We start from the raw sequence: 17,670 nt of genomic DNA, 5'->3' as shown, positions 1-17,670 counted from the left end.
AGAGTGTGGAAATTGTACTTCCTCTTACTGGTAAGATGACTGTTAACCAGTCACCCTTCTGCATCAAAAAGGAGTTTTGTATAAAAGGACTTATGTTTAAAGGAAGTGAAACTAACAGCCTAAACAATGTTGAAAAGCTTCATTACCCTTGCTGTAATCAATAGCATAATGGTACTTTGGATAAAGTAATTGCAACTTCATACCAGTTTCTAAATGGAACTGCTGGATTGGTTAAAGCTTATCTGAAATGTAGGATTTTCAGGACAAAATGAAATATTTGGGTCAGTATTTTAAGATATTTTTCAAGGTTGTTCTTCAAAAGTCCTTGTTCTTCTACATTCAATGGAAAAACTTACCTGTATCTCACAACTTTTTAAGGAAATGGTAATTCATAAGAGTTATGTTGCCTCTTAAAATGAGTTTTTATTAAAAAATGATTGGTTTAAACTAGTACAACAACCAGTAGTATTATAGAAACTATTTTATATTAAAATTGGTTACAGATCCGAAGTCTGAGCTGAGGCTTGAGAAGAGGGAACCACTGAAAGCCAGGACAAAGACTCCAGTAGCACTCAAACAAAGAAGAGTTGTTGAACACAACCAGGTATGTTTAATTTAGTGGCATCTGGAGTGGCTACTAACTGCAGCTGATGTGCTTACTAAACACCGTACTACTTTTAACATAATCACATTTGACTTAGTGGGCTATGCTGTTTTTGAAAAGTTCTTTCATGCTGTATTATAACAGGCTTTCTGAAAATCTTGTGAATTAACTATAGTTGCTGTTTTTAGCCTGTCTCATAACATTCAAACTTACGGTCTGCTAAAGCTGTTTGTCTGACTTGCCAGCTGCTCTAGCACCTCTTAGAGAAAAATAATAGGCAGCTTAAAAATCTGTCACATTTCCAAAACTAAACATGTTAAGTCAGATGGGCTGATGTCATCCTCTTGGATGATTATAAACAAATTGATTGAATAAAAGAAGCAGGTTAAAAACAAGTTTGGAAAAAGATAGGGTTTGGTTTTGTTTTTTTGTTTGGTTTTCTAGAAAGGTTTTTAAATACATATACATACCTCTTACTTCTAGATCTGGTGTGATGTCAATAGATATGCTTATGCATTTTAAATACATCTTCTTAATGACTTTTAAATATAATCCATGAAGTAATGCACTTCTGTATATGCCTATATTTATATATATGGAAGTGTGTATATGTGTGTACACACATGCACTAGCTATCTATATAATAATTTTTCCTCAACTGTGCTTGTAGCAGCAGTAGACGTTAATTTGTTGGAAAGCTTCTAAGAAGAAAAATAATAAATAACAAGTTTAAATCTCACTGTATGTACCACTTGTCCTTTACTTATAAATAATATTAGTTCTGTTGTCTTGTTGAAAGAGGGATTTTATAGAAGCACGTCAGGTTTTTGAACTGATGGTTGAATACTGGATTTGGTAGTTCGTGACTGATCTGTCCTTGTGATGTGACAGTGTCACTAAATACTCTGTTCCCCATCTGAAGTTACTTATGATCTTTACGGTGTTATTCATCTGACCAATAAGTAGTGGAGTTGTGTTACAGTAAAGGACTTGTATAGAAAATGTTCAGTGACACAAAAATCTGACCTGTTAATAGCTTGGTGTATTGTAGCAGAACAGTGACTTTTCTCACTACTTTATAGTATGGCAGATGCCAGATACTTCCTATTTAGATAGTGTCTCTACGTATGTATAAACATGCTTTTGCTATGGATGTCGCTTGAAGCAGGTAACACTGCTGTATGAGCTTGTGTAATACAACACAGTTATGGAGATCCATAACTAGTTCTACTTATTTTTAATTGGATTTTTAGGGTACAAGCTGAACAGATTTCACTTCTACAAATCAAAACCCATACGTAGTTCAACACACTGAGTATTTCTTCATTTATTTGCGCTACTTCCGCTCATGATGATCTTTATAATGGGAATCTGAATCTGGAGGTTCTTGTATTTTAAGGATTATGCTTTTCTAAATTGCTATCCACCCAGGAAACTCTGCCAGCCTCAGTGTAATAGAAGTATATAATTCAGCTATCAACAAAGCTTCCTAGTCTTCAGGAACTGACAGAATAAAAGTGAAGAGATAGTGATGTATTTTTGTGGCATTTTCAAGTGATGAGTGCTTACTCAATTTTTTGTCATCCAGTTTCATTATAATAAAGCTAGGTCATTACTGTGTTCTGTCTTGAACTTTTACATGTGCAGTATAGAGGAAATATTTTGCAACTTGCATATTTAATTACTTGCCTATTTTAATTAATTAGTTAATCAAAGGAATATCATTTGATTAATCAAAAAATTATGCCAAATTCTTCAGGAACTCTCTCTAGTTTGTTAAACATTTTACCTTTCAACTCCAGACTGCTGTGTTTAAAAAAAAAAAAAACAACAAACAAAACCAAACAAAAAAACCAAACAAAAAACCCACACAAAACAAAACCCCACCACCAAAAAAAACAACCCCTCCAAAAAACCCCCAAACAAAACAAAAAAAAAAACCAAACCAAAACAAACCCACAAAAACTTTGAAGCTGCTTGATGCCAAAAACATCTCAATGTTCTTGGCTAGCAAATGTGTGTAGTCACACATAAAAGTGTGTGAAGATGTTATCTTTTTTCTTTCCCTCTTCCTGTGAAATTGGATCTTAAGTTTGCAGCTAATGTGTCTAGTGACCATACTCATTCTGCAGAATTATATGCAACTGTGTGGCATTGGCTGAAAGATTATGAGGCTCTGAAGAGTGGTGGGGCTAAATTGGTTGGTAGTGTGATGTGAGCAGATTTGTTAGTCACTTCTAGGTCCTGTCCAGCACTGGTCTTAGTCCAGGCATATGCAGCTGAAAGGATTGTCTGTCATTTGGCACAGATGGATGTTGCTGTTTTCTGAAGAGTACAAATAGATAGTCTTTAAGCAGGGTGGTGCAAAAGAAATTGGGTGGGGAGGTTGAGCAGGCTTATGGGTCTTATCAGTCAGCAGTGAAGGGCTAGATGAGTTTGAGCTTGGCTGTTTGTGCTTAATTGCCTCCTTATAGTGAACTGGAAAAGTTGGAAGAAAACCATAATTTGAATGCCCCCTTCCAATCAGGTAGGTAAATACAGAGTTAGAGTTCAAAACAGTGCATAAGGCCTTATAGTAGGTAGCACTGGATGGAAAGAGGCAGGCTAAACAACTTAACTGTTAGGGAGTCCTAGCAATGTAGAACTACTGTCTCCTTGAGACTCTGTGGTGACATTGTGCATGTGTTGTGTTCCCCTATTCCTCCCTGCATTTTTTTTTTTACTATCTGTATAGCTGGGCTTAAAAATAAAACATGTAGCATTGCAGCTGCTGGCATACAAATTTCATGTGGCATGCACCAAATAAAAAACTTAGGAAGTGGTAGCTCAGGTAAACTCCTAATTTATAGCTTCACTACTTGTGAGAAATGACAGTTAAAAACACATGCTGAATAGCACCCCACTGTTGTAACTTTCTTTGGTTATATACAGGGTGTTGGTGTACCTACATGGAGTATTACATTCTAATACGATTTATTTAGTTCAGATATTTGTGGGATAAGCAGACAAGGCCCACTCAGTTGACAGTGAGGATAACTATGACTTTAGACAACAATAGTATTTTATTTTTTTGTCTGTTGAATATGCTCTGCTGAAGTCTGGATGGGTGTTACGCAGTAGATTTTGTTTTTCCCAGATTTTACATGCAAGAAAACTTGAAACGTGGTACTTAACATGACTGACAAGCATCTGAAGAACTAAGGAGAGAGGCAGTTATTTATTGCAGTTCTTCTGACTTTTCATTAGAAGAAAACTAGTTCCTAGTTAAACAGCCTGGGGCAGGGGAGTTCTCCTTTAGTAGGATAAGGGAATTGCCTTACTGTTTTAAGTGCAATGTGTTTGAGTGGAACCACTCTGAAATTAGTGTTTTTCTCTAAGCTTCTACACCTCTCTCTGGTGAGACGACACCACCTCTCAAATAGAAAGTGTATGGGAGTGAGGTGGGGATCCATGATTGAAGGTTGCAGGTTAAGCTTTTCTTAATAGGGAAGGTAAGCCAGTGTCTGAATGTATAAAAAGAGTTTGGGAGATCTTTAATCAGAAGTTTGTTTAAGTTGACAAGAATATTGGATGCTCAGGCTGAAATCTACAATTTTGTATGAAACATCTGAATCTGTTTGGGCTTGAGGTCTGTGCATAAATACACATTTGGTTTTCAAAGTAGTTCAGTGACTTTGGAGTAAAGCGAAACCCTTGTGCTCCCTCTGCTGGATATGTAGCAGCAGTAATACAGAACTTACATTAAGAATCATAAAGCTGCTCAGCTGTGAGTTTCACTGGAGTAACTTTGAAGATACAAGTGCGGAATGGATATGGGCATTGTTAGACTTTTTTTCCCTCTTAATAAATAAATACTTTCCACCCTGCTCTCTTAACACATTGTTTTGGAGCTAATACTGTTCCGGTGAAGTTATTTCTGCTGTTAGACCTGTAATTGACAGTTGCACCAGTCTATGTAACTTCCATCAACCCTGAGTGTAATTTCCAAAAACTTGGTAATACATCAATGCATGAGGTGTTACTGTGCAAAGATTTCAGTATTAACAAAGTAATATTTTTTTTTTAAACTTAATCAGATAAAAAGGAAAATTTTGTATGTAATCTAGAATAAGCAGGCACTCATCTCCCTTTCCCTCCAGGTCTATGTTTGGAATTAGTTTTGAGGAGGATTTTTTACTTGAGCATAAAATTTGCAATAAGGAGTAGGGAATTATGTGTGTTTGTTAATGGCTATAAAACTTTTTGTTGTTACTTAGATTTGTAAAGATCTGTCAGGCTTGATTGTTTAGACCCACTGTTCTGTGAAAATTTTGAGTTTCATCTCTGTATGTGGAAACTTCTCCCCCTGCCCACTGTGGCTGGAGATTAGTTCTTGTAGAAATGTAGGTGACTGTGCCTAAACCATTCCTATCTCTGCTTGAGAGAATAGATTCCTATCTGGATAGAGAACAAGGTGATGCTTTCTGCTTATGGGCATAGATTAATTTTTTTTTTTGTAGGCAGGTAATGTAATGGGCCTGAAAACTAGGATATCTGCTGTCTATGACTTGATGTAACTACTTATAGCATTACTTATTTCATGTTGTTACAGAGAGCAGACTATCAGTTTTCACCATTGAGCGTTATCTAGTTAGTTCTGTATTTGAAAAGTAATGTGCTGTAAAGTAAGTATTGTGGTCAACACTACTTAACTAGCTAGCTATTCATTATTGAATATATTAGGACCCACACTTTTATGGATTGTAGACACTGCTTCTGGAGTATGCATGCTATTCTGGCTTTTGGTTGTGGGTATCCAATGTTGAGAGCTGGCTTTCATGTATTTGATCATGTGTTTGATGCTTGAATAGAGCTATTCTCAAGATGAAGTTACTGAGACTGTCTGGACAAGTGGATCTTCAAAAAGTGGACCTCTGCAGGCATTTTCTAGGGAGTCTACAAGAGTGTCAAGAAGAACACCAAGGAAAAGGGTGATGAGAGGCTTATTATAATAGATAAGCTTTTTTTCTCACTGTTAGGGTCCCAGTGGCTATTTTATTCAATTGTTTTCTTTTGTTTGTTTTAAACAAACAGGTGGAAACCACAGCACAGTTGCCTGTAGATGATGCTGTAATAACAGAGAGTACTCCCATAGCTGAAACTATATTGACTGCAAGCAACGAGACCCTAGTAAATATGCTTAGTAAATATGTTCAATAAATCATGCAAGTGGTATTCTTCTGTAATATATCTTTACTCAGAGAATCATTCTGTTTTGAACAGATAGTTGTACTTTCCTTAAAAGTCTTCTATTCAGTAGTCTTTGAAACCATGTATTCAGTATCTGGTTTAGTGCCTAATGCTGTTCACTTTGAGATGGGACTAGGTAGACACCTAGGTCCCATCTAATGTCTTTTTGGGGGGAGGGTTGAGAAGAACAACTTTAAAAGCTCAGATCTTTTCTTAATGTATTTGAGTACATGCAGAATATCTGCTTCTAAGTTTGGCTTTTCTTGCAAACTAAATAGCCTTTATGTTTCTAAATAGCTTAAAAGAAACTACTTGGAATGATAAGCAATGTGTTTCCTATGCTTATTTCAGAGTATCTATTACATAACCTTGAGTTAACTCCTAACATGCACATATGCAATTCACATAAAGGTTTTCTTGTTTGGCTCTGCCCCCTTCTCTCTTTTATTTTGTATTTTTGGCTGATTCTGAGTTTGCACAATTTTGAATCTCGGCAGGTTGTCAATAGGGTGCCTGGAAATTTCAAGCATGCAGCTCCTACGCTGTCAATCAGTGAACTCTCAGACATGCCCAGAAGAACACCAAAGAAACCATTGATGACAGCTGAAGTAAATAAATTGAAACTTAGATTGCTATTGCTTTCTCTCTCTGAACAAGATTCTTGTGTGCATGTGCTTACTCATTAGTACGGAAGGGTGGAGGATGTCACTGCCCAGGTGGCACTAGTCCAAATAGACTAGCATGAAAGAAAATTTAAACTTACTTTTGTCTTCCCCTTTTGGATTTGGGGAGGGGGGTGTGTGCGTGGAGATCCTGCTTTGCCTTAGGATAAAATAAAAAGAAAATAAGTTTTGGTTTGTTATTTTTTTCTTGTGCTGCTATTTTTCTGTACAAAATGTAGATTTTTTCTTTTAAATTCTTTGAATAACAAAGACAAATAACAAAGACAGCAAAATTGGGTTATCTGCCTTTGATCTTGTAAATCGGCCTATCCTGAAAAACCACAATGTACCTTAATGTAGGGAATCGAAGAGTAGGATTACTTTTAGACCAAAAGCCGGAATTTAAAAAGCATCTGTAGATTCCTGTCAGTTATCAAGAAGGGGAATAATTCTTTTACTGTAAACCTATTCAAGCTGTCAATTATACCTCTTGGAGAACTGTCTGAAGCACTTGCAAGTATATGTAATGTATTAATGTAGTACTGTAATGTTGTGGAAATTTACATTACAAGGTAGTGCTTGGCTGAATTTGAATGGAGTTCATTGCTTCATCTAGTTACTGTAGACAAAACTTGTATTAACGCCGGGGAAGCCTACTCTACCGGTGGGTCTTAGACTTACGAAATAGGCTGCTTTATTTGTTTGTAATGTAACTGCAATGTAGACTTAGTTGTCAGATAGAAGGTTGTGGGAAAACTTGATGTTCTATTTCAAACTGCATAAGTTTTTTTTCAGTTAGTATTCTACTGTACTGTGGCATTATTTATTACAGCAAGAAGAGACAAATAGCCCACATCAGTACTTTTTTAATCATGTTGGCCGCAACCAATCCTGTGATCTGCTGAACACAGCCATGATAGAGGTGATGGTTAAAGTTGTTGTTTTTATCATCTAAATCATTGGCTGGCAGGTGTATTGTATTTATACAATGTGTTCTTTATCTTAAAGGAAACTGAGGAGAGTACTGAATGCTTTAAGACACCAAAAGTGACCAGACAGCTACCATTAGCAAAGGTTCAACTAACTTCTAAAACCCAAGAAGTAAAATTCTTGAATGTCACTGGGTGACTCATTCATTCTTATAAATTGCACATGGTTATGATCCCTAAGATAACTATGCGGGAGCTTTTTGGTTTGTGGTCTGTTAGGCCTTTAACTGTTTTTGGTTTCCTAGGTGCTGGAGAAAACTCATACCGAAGAACGAAGAGTAGAAAGGGATATTCTTAAGGAAATGTTCCCTTATGAAGTATCAACACCTACAGGAATTAGGTATTTATAAGGTTTATGGGGGCCTGTTTCACAGTTCTTGTAAACCTATTTAAGCTGAGAAGTGTCTTTTGATTATATTGGTAAGATTCTGAGGAACATTTTTTGCACTATGGCTCAGTGACAGTTGAGATGACCACTTGTCTCTTCTGTTCTATATATGTAGTTTTGTTAGCCAGAACAGTCTCTACTTAAATTGGGGGTGGGAGGACAGGGTAGTACTATAGTAGGAATTATTACTGGAACTTCTGGATGCTGGAAGTTAAATGGGAAGGGTGTCTCTGTGGTAATGGCTCACAATACTTCAGGTTTTGGCCAGATGCAACTGCTTTAGGCCTGCTGTTAAATTAAGGAGAGATCTCCCAACATAGATTTGAGATTTCTTTTTGAAAGCCAAAAAGAATTTTCAAATACCTTGTTTGTTCCTTTAAGTAGCAGTTCTGTTGTAGTCAAAGATTATTACTCTTGGCATGAATAAGGATGGCATCTAGGAAGGGCTATTACAATTTTTCTTTGCAACTTTGCATTTAAACAAAAATTGAAACAACCCTCTTGACAAAGTTCTGGGAACTGCTTAATTATCCTGTTAAGAGAATAATAGGAAAAAGTTTCCCTATGGTTATGATGTGAAATAAACTCCTGTGTTTCCAACACGTTAATTATAGCTTCAATTTAAACTGCAATGGTATAAAGTCTTACCACAAAGAGAATATATGGTACTAGTTACTACTACTATGGTGTAGTAGTATGTATGTGCTTTGTTCTCTCTTGTTTTGAAGTTTCAGTGTAGTTAAATCTATGATACTTTTCTTTAAATAAAAATCATGCATGTGTAGTCCTTGTATATAAGGACTTGGCAACGTATGTGGGTTTCTTAACCCTTACTGCTTCATCTTCTGGCTCTGTGTATTGGCTTAGCCAGCAGTACCTATTTTAATAGCCAAGGGGCAATCTTAGGTTTAGAAATCCCATTGGGGCTGTAGAAGTGATCATAAAAGATGCAGACAGAGACACTTCCTAGAGTTTTATTGCCAGTTATGATTCATTGATTGTGTGGACAGGGTGAAGTAAATTGGCATTTGAGGTTTTTTTGAAGGTGTGTTTGAACACTGGTTAACTTTAAAAATAATAATGATAGACGTGTTGGAGTTTGAGAGGTATTTCAGGTACTGCATTCACTAGAAATAATTTTTAGTTCTTTAACTATACTGAAACTTTCCTGTATACCTCAGATTGCTCTTTTAAATATGCAATATCTTAATTTTTTTTTTTTTTATTAACAGTGCTAGCTGCCGTAGGCCAATCAAAGGAGCTGCTAGCCGGCCTATAGAGCACAGTGACTTCAGGATGGAGGAAAGTTTCTCTAAATATGTTCCAAAATACAATACCTCAACTGACATCAAGTCGGAGAAACCACCAACAAAAAAAGAACGCTCCATTCCCCTGTGGATAAAAATTATTTTCTTTGTTGTTGTTTTGGTCTTCTTGTTTTTGGTTTATCAGTCTATGGAAACTAATCAAGGAAATCCTTTCTCTAAATATCTGAATATTTCCTCTCGGGGCAATGCCAAATGAGTACCTTTTTGAAAGGCACACCTGATTTGATCTCCTGTTTTTAATTGTAGAGAACTCTTCTGCCCTCTCATCGACTCAAGGGCTTCTTACAAATAATGTGATTGGAACCTGATAAATTGGATAAATGAAGCAAGATAATATTAAATGGACATCGGTAACTTTCTGGACTTTTGGACTAGTAGGAGATCACTTTGCCATAGGAGTAACATTTTTTTAGATCTTTAAACTTTTTGTAGGCTTTATTTTTTTAATGTGGACTTCCTTTAAATTGATTTTTGAGAAACTGTATATTTGTTTTTGCAAGAACTTGGAAGCTGAGAAGGGCAAAAATGTAGTAAAATGTGAAACTGTGTTTTTAAACCCTTTCCTTTGTACAGAAAAGAAGTTGTACTTCTGTCTATAGATTATTGTGGAGGAGGATTTTAACACAGGTGATAAAGGGAAATGCATTTTTGTATGCATTTTTTCAGTAACAATGTTATTGAATTTGATCTCTTAGGATATAGGGAGAGTACAATGACAACCTTTTCTGTAGATTTACTGTAACTTTTTAGTAAGTGTAACTGTAAACCTGTTTGCATTTCTGTAAAAGTCTTAGTATCATATTAGTAACTCTGTTTAAGCTTAACATCATTTAAATGTATCTCTTCATTTTAGTGCTTAGTGTTGTAGGAGCTGAATACAAATCTAATTGGCAAGAGATGTCTTAGAGGAACTTATTTATTAGTAATATGCCTGGAAAATAAAAATTGCATCAATATAATTTGCTACTAAAATACTTTTTTGGATCAAGGTTGTTACCTGAACTAGTCTAAATTCTGACTTTAGCAGTGGTCTTTTTTCTCTTTTTAAAAAAGCGATGTTTTTCCAACACAGCTTTATGTGATTATCTTTGAATATTCATTTAGAGAAGTATTCTCAAAGTGTGAAAATTCCATATGAAGTTTTATTCTTGTATGAAGAGGGCATTGCTGCATTTTCTGCTACAGTTTCATCTTCTAAGGTGAGATTTACTACTTTCATGCAGTTGAATATTTTTCTCAGTGAAAGCATGCTGAAACACTCTATATTGTGTAACTTAGTTGAGCAGGCAGCTGACTTCAGTACTACCAATGAAGAGTGATAAGCAACAATTTTTAAAGTGAATGTATACATTTTGTTGTGCTTAAATCTGCAGCAGTCTCATTGCTTGGTACAAAATCGCAATAAATCATACTACTTATTCTTAAAGTGCTACTTATAAAAAGCTGCAAACATTAGTTAATAGTCAGTATCTTTTTACTCTAGGTACAATTATTGTGTAGACTATAGCTATGAGGAAGCTTTACTTTCTGTGAACTTGGGGACAAATGTAATTTGTAGCAAAGCAATAGGGTTTTTTTCTGTTAAGATTATTTTTTCCTTTTAATCTGCTTTTTTGAGTAATCCAAATAGCTAAACATGTGTCCGTCCTATAGAGAATTGTAACATACGACATTCACTTGGTGTCAAAATGCAGAAAAATAAAAATGACTTTAATGTGTGTCAGTTTTCCTTATCAAAATAAATGCATTGCTGAAAAGCAGCAAGAGATGCTAATGTATCAGTGGTGTCATTTTGTGCTGCTACAGTCTTTCAAGCTTAAAAAAAAATCTGATAGTAGACCCAGAGCAGTTCATGTCAACACTTGGAAGAATATTTGTCATATTTGCACTATAATGATAGTTTTGCACTCTAATCCTTTAGCCTATTTTAGGCCTTTAATTTGGATGGGGGGAGAAGCTAGTCTTCATTTGCTTTTCAATGCTTAAGGAACTCCCTTTTCACCTTAATTATTTTTCACCCCACTTTGCTATATGTTTTAACATGAAATATATCTTTCTCTTCTAGTTACATGAAATACTTTCAGTTGACCTCCTTCAGGGATACTATTAGCATCATAAAAAAAAAACCAAACCCCAAACCGAACTGCAGTGCGATTAAATGTTGCCATTCTTTTATTTTTGCACTGTTTTGGAGAATCCTCTCAACTTCAGTGTTACTTCACAGAAGGTAAAGACTTTTCTAAATAAGTCCTCAAAATAACCTATGTGTAGCTCAGTTGTAGGTGGAAGACAATGCATCTTCAAGAAATGAATGAGCTTCTTACACTTGAGGCATTTAATGGTGTGAGGTAGCCCTGAGAGTCATCTCTTTCTTCTTTATTCCCTCTCTCCCTTCCTCTCCCAGCCCCAGATACGGATTTACCAGCATTTCTAAAGCTATTCATGTTATTCTGAGAGTAACGCATGCAGTAATAGTGCTATTAGCTGAATAGTTGCATATGCTTAAAGCCTCCTAAATACTGCTATATAAGTTACACTGAAGTATACTGTAGTCTTTGTATCAAAGTGCTGAAGCAATAGGAACTGATTATTTTTTTTCCAAATAATCCCACTTTTGTTCCATTAGTTTATCTTGGCTTCTAGGCAGATCCAGGTTAAACTTTCAAAACCAATCACAAAATAGAGCAATTCTATGCACTGGCATTAAGATCCAAATTCCAGTTGCAAAAATTAGATGAGTTCTGACGTAGTAAATATTGCTTAAGTCCCTTTTAGGGCAAGGGCTACAAAAAGTCTGGAAAAAGGCCTATGTAAGTTAATAGGCATGACAATGTTGGGATTTTTTTGGTGGGTTTTGCTCTTATGATTGGTGATACTGCTTAGAATGCTGTGCTGAAAACATGGCAGATCTTGATTTGCCTGTCTGAATTAGAGCTTTCTAACACTGCTTGCGTTTTTCTCTTTAAATTGCGTGCTAATCTTTTAACACGAACCCAGTCTCAGGAGTCTAGTACCAGGCTGCAAATCACTAGAGGGTTACCGCTTGCAGTGTTGAGACTTAATTGTATGGCACCTGATCCATGGTAAGGCTGTGAGAACTTACCTTAGTGTCTCAAGGATGATCTTAAATTTAGATTGTGTGTGTTTTGAAACATTGATTTGTATTTAAGTAGGAAACAGTGTGAAGGAACCTTTTCTTCTCCAAGTTTACTTGGTAGCAGTATGCTCACTAGTGCCCTACAGAATGCTTTTAGGTCTCCTGGGCTTGATCTGTGTGTGTTTTGGTTTGTTTCTTGTGGCACAACTAATGAAAATCCTCATGGTACTAGAGTCCTCAGTTCCTGCTAATTACCTTCTCAGATGGTTCTGGGGACAAAATATCTTTTTTAAAAAAAAAAAAGTTAACTAGACTATGCAGAGTTAAATCAGAAAAGCCAAGTACAAGAAGAATGCCTTTAAATAATAGAGGTCCCAGAAGAGGCTCTTCAGCAGAAAAAATTGTGTAATTGCAAATTAAGCTTGTAAAATTGTGTGGTATTTTTGGCTTGGATGAAGTTGCCTATTGGGCTGAAAAGCTTTTGAAAAAGATTTTTTTAAACTTTGTCTGACTGATCAAAATAGATACGGGTTGTGATGTATAATTTTAAATCTTGTTTGCAAACTTAGGCATTTCAGCATACCCTTCATTGTCTGTTAATATAGCTTTTACTCTGTTTGGTAAATGTACCTATGGTTGTCTAAAACTTTCCTATGGCTTTTGCTTTTCTTTTTCTGTAGGGAATATATCAGGCTGCTTTGCACCAGTACAACAGCAAGCTATGACAGATGTATACATACATGCATGTGTTCATACGGCACAGGGTCTACAAGTTAATTCAACTTGTAAAACAGTTCTAAGGTGGCATATATGCCTATAGATACTATGTATATATTCATAACTAAAAGAATAATTCCTCAGATTTTCTGTCCCACCTCACTTCAAAATTCTTTGTCAGCATTAGTAGTTTGTGGTTAAAGTGTATCTGCACTGCCTTCTTCAGTTGTTGTTTAGGGGGGAAAAAAGGTAATGTTTTATGGAGGAAAAACATGTAATGTCGGGGGAGAATTTAGATTAGAAGAGATTATCAGATGAGGGCATGTATGGCAGGGACTAGGTGAGGTTTCACTACTTCTGCTTTCAGAAGATGTGAGTGCTGTAGTTCAACCTAGCTAGTTTGGATCCTGTTGAAGAAGACGCTGCAGTGTTACGGCTTCCCTTGGGCTGTGAAACCTACTTACAGCTTGCATTGATCTGTTACTGATTCTCTAGAATCACAGTCTAGTAGTTCTGGCGTTGATACAATGAATGAGTATGTAAAATATATGCTTACAACGGGAGCTGGTGTTACTTGTGCTAACCTGATTAACAAAGGTGTAGATGGTTGTTTCACTGTCTATCTCATTGTAGATTTTTTTTTGAAAATAACAAGGCACTTGGAGAACAAGCTTGTTTAAAGCTTTGATTTTACTTATGGGCTTCACCAAAATATTAAAACTGTGAAAAGAGCTAGTCTAGAATTTCTTGATTGTATGCTGCTTGGGGCAGTGGTGGAGGGGGCTGGAATGCATGGGGGAGGGAAAGCAGGTTGCCAAGGCAAGTCACAAAGCTCTCGGTTCTCCCTGCCTACAGGCGTAAGAAATCATAGAATGGGGGGGGGGCGGGATAGGGAATGCGAGGGGGGAAGGGTTTTGCAAGGAGAAAATTAGAAGGGCCAAAGTCCAACTAGAACTTAATCTGGCTACTTCCGTAAAAGACAATAAAAAAATGTTTCAATAAATACATCAACAACAAAAGGAGGACAAAGGAGAATCTCCATCCTTTATTGGATGCAGGGTAAAACATAGTGACCCAGGATGAGGAAAAGGCTGAGGTACTTAATGCTGCCTTTGCCTCAGTCTTTAATAGTAAGACCGGTTGTTCTCTAGGTACCCAGCCCCCTGAGCTGGATGACAGGAATAGGGAGCAGAATGAGCCCTCCATAATCCAATAGGAAATAGATAGCGAGCTGTTACACCACTTAGATGCACATAAGTCTATGGGGCTGGATGGGATCTATCCAAGGGTACCGAGAGAGCTGGCAGAAGTGCTCACCAAGTCACTTTCCATCATTTGTCAGCAGTGCTGGCTAACCAGGGAGGTCCCAATTGACTGGAGGTTAGAAAATATGCCCATCCAAAGAAGGGCTGGAAGGAGGATTTGGGGAACTACATGCCTGTCAGTCTGACCTTGGTGCCAGGGAAGGTTATGGAGCAGATCACCCTGAGTGCCATCACATAGCACATACAGGACAACCATGTGATTAAGCCCAGTCAGCATGGGTTCATGAAAGGCAGGTCCTGCTTGACTAAGCTGATGTCCTTCTATGACAAGGTGACCCACTTAGTGGACGAGGGAAAGGATGTGGATATTGTCTACCTAGACTTTAGTAAAGCCTCTGACACCATTTCCCACAGCATACTCCTGGAGAAACTGGCTGCTCATGGCTTGGATGGGTGTATACTTCTCTGGGTAAAAAAATTGGCTGGAAGGCCAGGCCCAAAGAGTTGTGGTGAATGGAGTTAAATCCAGTTGGCAGCTGGTCAAGAGTGGTGTTCCCCAGGGCTCAGTATTGGGGCCTGTTCTCTTGAATATCCTTATCAATGATCTGGACAAGGGGATTGAGTGCACCCTTAGTAAGGTTGTAGATGTCACCAAGTTGGGCAGGAGTGTTGATTTGCTTGAGGGTAGGAAGGTTCTACAGAGGGATCTGGACAGAAAAGGACCTGGGGGTATTGTTTGACAGGTGGCTGAATATGAGCCAGCAGTGTGCCCAGGTGGCCAAGAAGGCCAATAGCATCCTGGCTTATATTAGAAATAGTGTGGCCAGCAGCAATAGGGGAGTGATTGTAGCTCTGTACTCAGCACTGGTGAGGCTGCACCTCAAGTACTGAGTTCAGTTTTGTGCCCCTCACTACAAGAAAGACATTGGTGTGCTGGAGCGTGTCTGGAAAAGGGCAACGAAGCTGGTGAGGGCTGTGGAGATCAAGTCTTATGAGGAGTGGCTGAAGGAACCGGGGCTATGTAGCCTGCAGAAAAGGAGGCTCAGGGGAGACCTTACTTACTGCTCTCTACAACTACCTGAAAGGAGGTTGTAGAGAAGTGGGGGTTGGTCTCTTCTCCCAAGTAACAGGCAATAGGACAAGAGGAAATTGCCTCAAGTTGCACCAGGGGAGGCTTAGATTGTGAAGAAATTTTCCTAATATCCAGAATGGGTTATCAAACATTGGAACAGGCTGCCCAGTGAAGTGGTTGGATCACCATTCCTGGAGGTATTTAAAAGACATACGTGGTTTAGCGGTAACTTAGCAGCGTTAGGTTAATGGTTGGACTTGATGATCTTGAAGGTCTCTTCCAACCAAAATGATTCTGTGATTCTGTGAACGGAGAGGGGGTATGGTGGGTTTTAATAACAGAAGGAGAGATGTAATTAGGAAAATTTTGGAGTTGCCAAACTGATATTTTTTTAAACTCCCAAAATTTGGGTAGTTAATTGTTAAAAAGATGGATTTAATTTACAATAGGTCTTTTTATTACGAATCTGAGAGACATGGACGCCAAAAGGTAATGTTTTTCAAGTCTTCATCTATTACTACCTTCAGTGTGTATCAGAAATCAGATTAATCTAGATGGTTCAAATTACAGGCTGTTGCTATTTTGTTCTTTCACATCTGGGAAAAGGAAGAAATTTTCTATGTAAAATAATATGCATTCATTTTTGAACATATATTATCCCTGTATTTTCACAGGGATGTTAGACTCTGCTGTTTAATAGTACAGCTGTTAGAAGTTAATTGTCAGCTAAAACCAAAGAAACAGATTGTTCCACAGACTGTATATAAGTATCGGTGTTTAGCTTTTAGATAAACATTGCTACCAACAATTGTTTAGATGCAAGTGAGTAGAGCAGAACAAGTACTGGCAAAATGAACAATTCTGACCTGTCTGCGTGCTGCCACTGGCAGTGAAGTGAACAGCGCTTCAGGCTCTCAGCTGCTTGCTAAATGAAAGTATTTAAAGAATGCAGGTTTCAGCTGACCTTTTCCTACTCGGCAGCTGGAATCTACTTTACTCAGGAGGGACTAGCCAAGCTAGACTTCTGTGGCAGTGCTATTAGGCATGTGTCATTTTTTGCCTGTGTATGACAGTCTGCCTGGATCAATTTTGTTGTGAAACACAGAGAGTAGAGAGAGCCAAGTCCTAAGGTTGGTGTAGCAGGTCACCCTCCAGGGAAGCTTGACAGGAGGTGCTCAGCTGACCAAAGAGGTGTTTCGTCAGTGTGGCAGTACAGAGGTGCTGTTGGTTATGTTGTGGCTCTGTGCCCAGAAGCAATAGCTGGGATATTCCGTGTGTGCTTCCTGCTTTGCTGTCTTCTGTGCTTATGCCGTTACAGAGTGCTGTCATGGAAGGGATGTGATCAAGTCGGTGGAGGCTTGGAGCTTTTGCCTCTTCAGTAACTGGAGAGCTGAACTGTTGCTGTCTCAGTTTTGTACAGTGTAAATGCACTAAAATGAGTGAAATCACACTGTATTAGAAAAGGCATAGTTTAAGGTAGATGAAGCCAAGCGTGACTGCTCTGTTATTCTACTACATTCTACTTTGAACAAAAAGCAGTAACTAGCAATTCTTCTTTAAGCAGCTGCAGCCGGTGTAGCACAGGCCATGTCACAGTGCCTCGCAAGCCTGTTCTCCAGAGGTGAAACGCGGCGGCAGAGGCCGTGTTTGGTGGCCTGTCTCCTGACCACGCTTGGTTTTACACTGACCTGCGGTGGGAGCCTGGGGAGAGGGTGACCTTTTTTGTCGAGGACTGTGTCTTGCAGCTCTAGCAGACTGTGGTCAGAAAGTATTGCTGGATACCAGTAAACAGAACTGGAGTTCAGTGCAAGGCTGAGGAATTCTTTAACCTTGAAAAACGGGTGTTACTCAAAGTACAACTGCTGCAGAGCATGAATCCTGGGCTTGCGTGCCGGTGCCCAAGGCAGGCTGCTGCCACAGCAGTGATGTGGGTGTAGAGCTGGTGTTCAGGAGCGTCTCTGGTCTGACATTGCCCCGGGGCACCAACACAGCTACCCGAAAGCTGCGGGAAACACGTGGACTAACTGGCAAGCACCCGGAGACAGGCAGCAAGAAGGGAGGCCCGCAAGCTCAGGGGGCGCAGGGTGTGAGGTGGGAAGGGTCAGAGAATCATAGAATGGTTTAGGTTGGAAGGGATCTTGAAGATCACCTAGTTCCAACCCCCCTGCTGTGGGCAGGGACACCTCCCACTAGACCAGGTTGCTCAAAGCCCTATCCAACCCGGCCTTGAACTCTTCCAGGGACGGGGCATCCACAGCTTCTCTGGGCAACCTGTTCCAGTGCCTCACCACCCTCAGAGTGAAAAATTTCTTCCTGATA

General features: G+C 38.4%; 2 protein-coding genes across 2 annotated transcripts in view; both read left to right on the top strand.

Annotated features, from left to right (window-relative positions):
• The window catches only part of TMPO (thymopoietin), a 49,141-nt gene extending 38,174 nt beyond the window's left edge, over positions 1-10,967 (top strand). Inside the window, exons 4-10 of the mRNA XM_009882639.1 lie at positions 504-604; positions 5,455-5,574; positions 5,678-5,773; positions 6,331-6,441; positions 7,328-7,417; positions 7,730-7,824; positions 9,105-10,967. Coding sequence (XP_009880941.1) covers positions 504-604; positions 5,455-5,574; positions 5,678-5,773; positions 6,331-6,441; positions 7,328-7,417; positions 7,730-7,824; positions 9,105-9,396 — 905 coding nt within the window. The 3' untranslated portion in view covers positions 9,397-10,967. The remainder of the gene's footprint in view (positions 1-503; positions 605-5,454; positions 5,575-5,677; positions 5,774-6,330; positions 6,442-7,327; positions 7,418-7,729; positions 7,825-9,104) is intronic.
• A 4,859-nt stretch (positions 10,968-15,826) lies between these two features.
• The window catches only part of SLC25A3 (solute carrier family 25 (mitochondrial carrier; phosphate carrier), member 3), an 11,834-nt gene continuing 9,990 nt past the window's right edge, over positions 15,827-17,670 (top strand). Inside the window, exons 1-2 of the mRNA XM_009882638.1 lie at positions 15,827-15,840; positions 17,206-17,435. Of these exons, the coding sequence (XP_009880940.1) occupies positions 15,827-15,840; positions 17,206-17,435 (244 nt within the window). The remainder of the gene's footprint in view (positions 15,841-17,205; positions 17,436-17,670) is intronic.

Source organism: Charadrius vociferus, unplaced genomic scaffold (assembly GCF_000708025.1).
Source record: "Charadrius vociferus isolate BGI_N301 unplaced genomic scaffold, ASM70802v2 scaffold72, whole genome shotgun sequence".
NCBI lineage: Eukaryota > Metazoa > Chordata > Aves > Charadriiformes > Charadriidae > Charadrius > Charadrius vociferus.
This window is presented reverse-complemented; position numbering and strand designations above follow the sequence as displayed.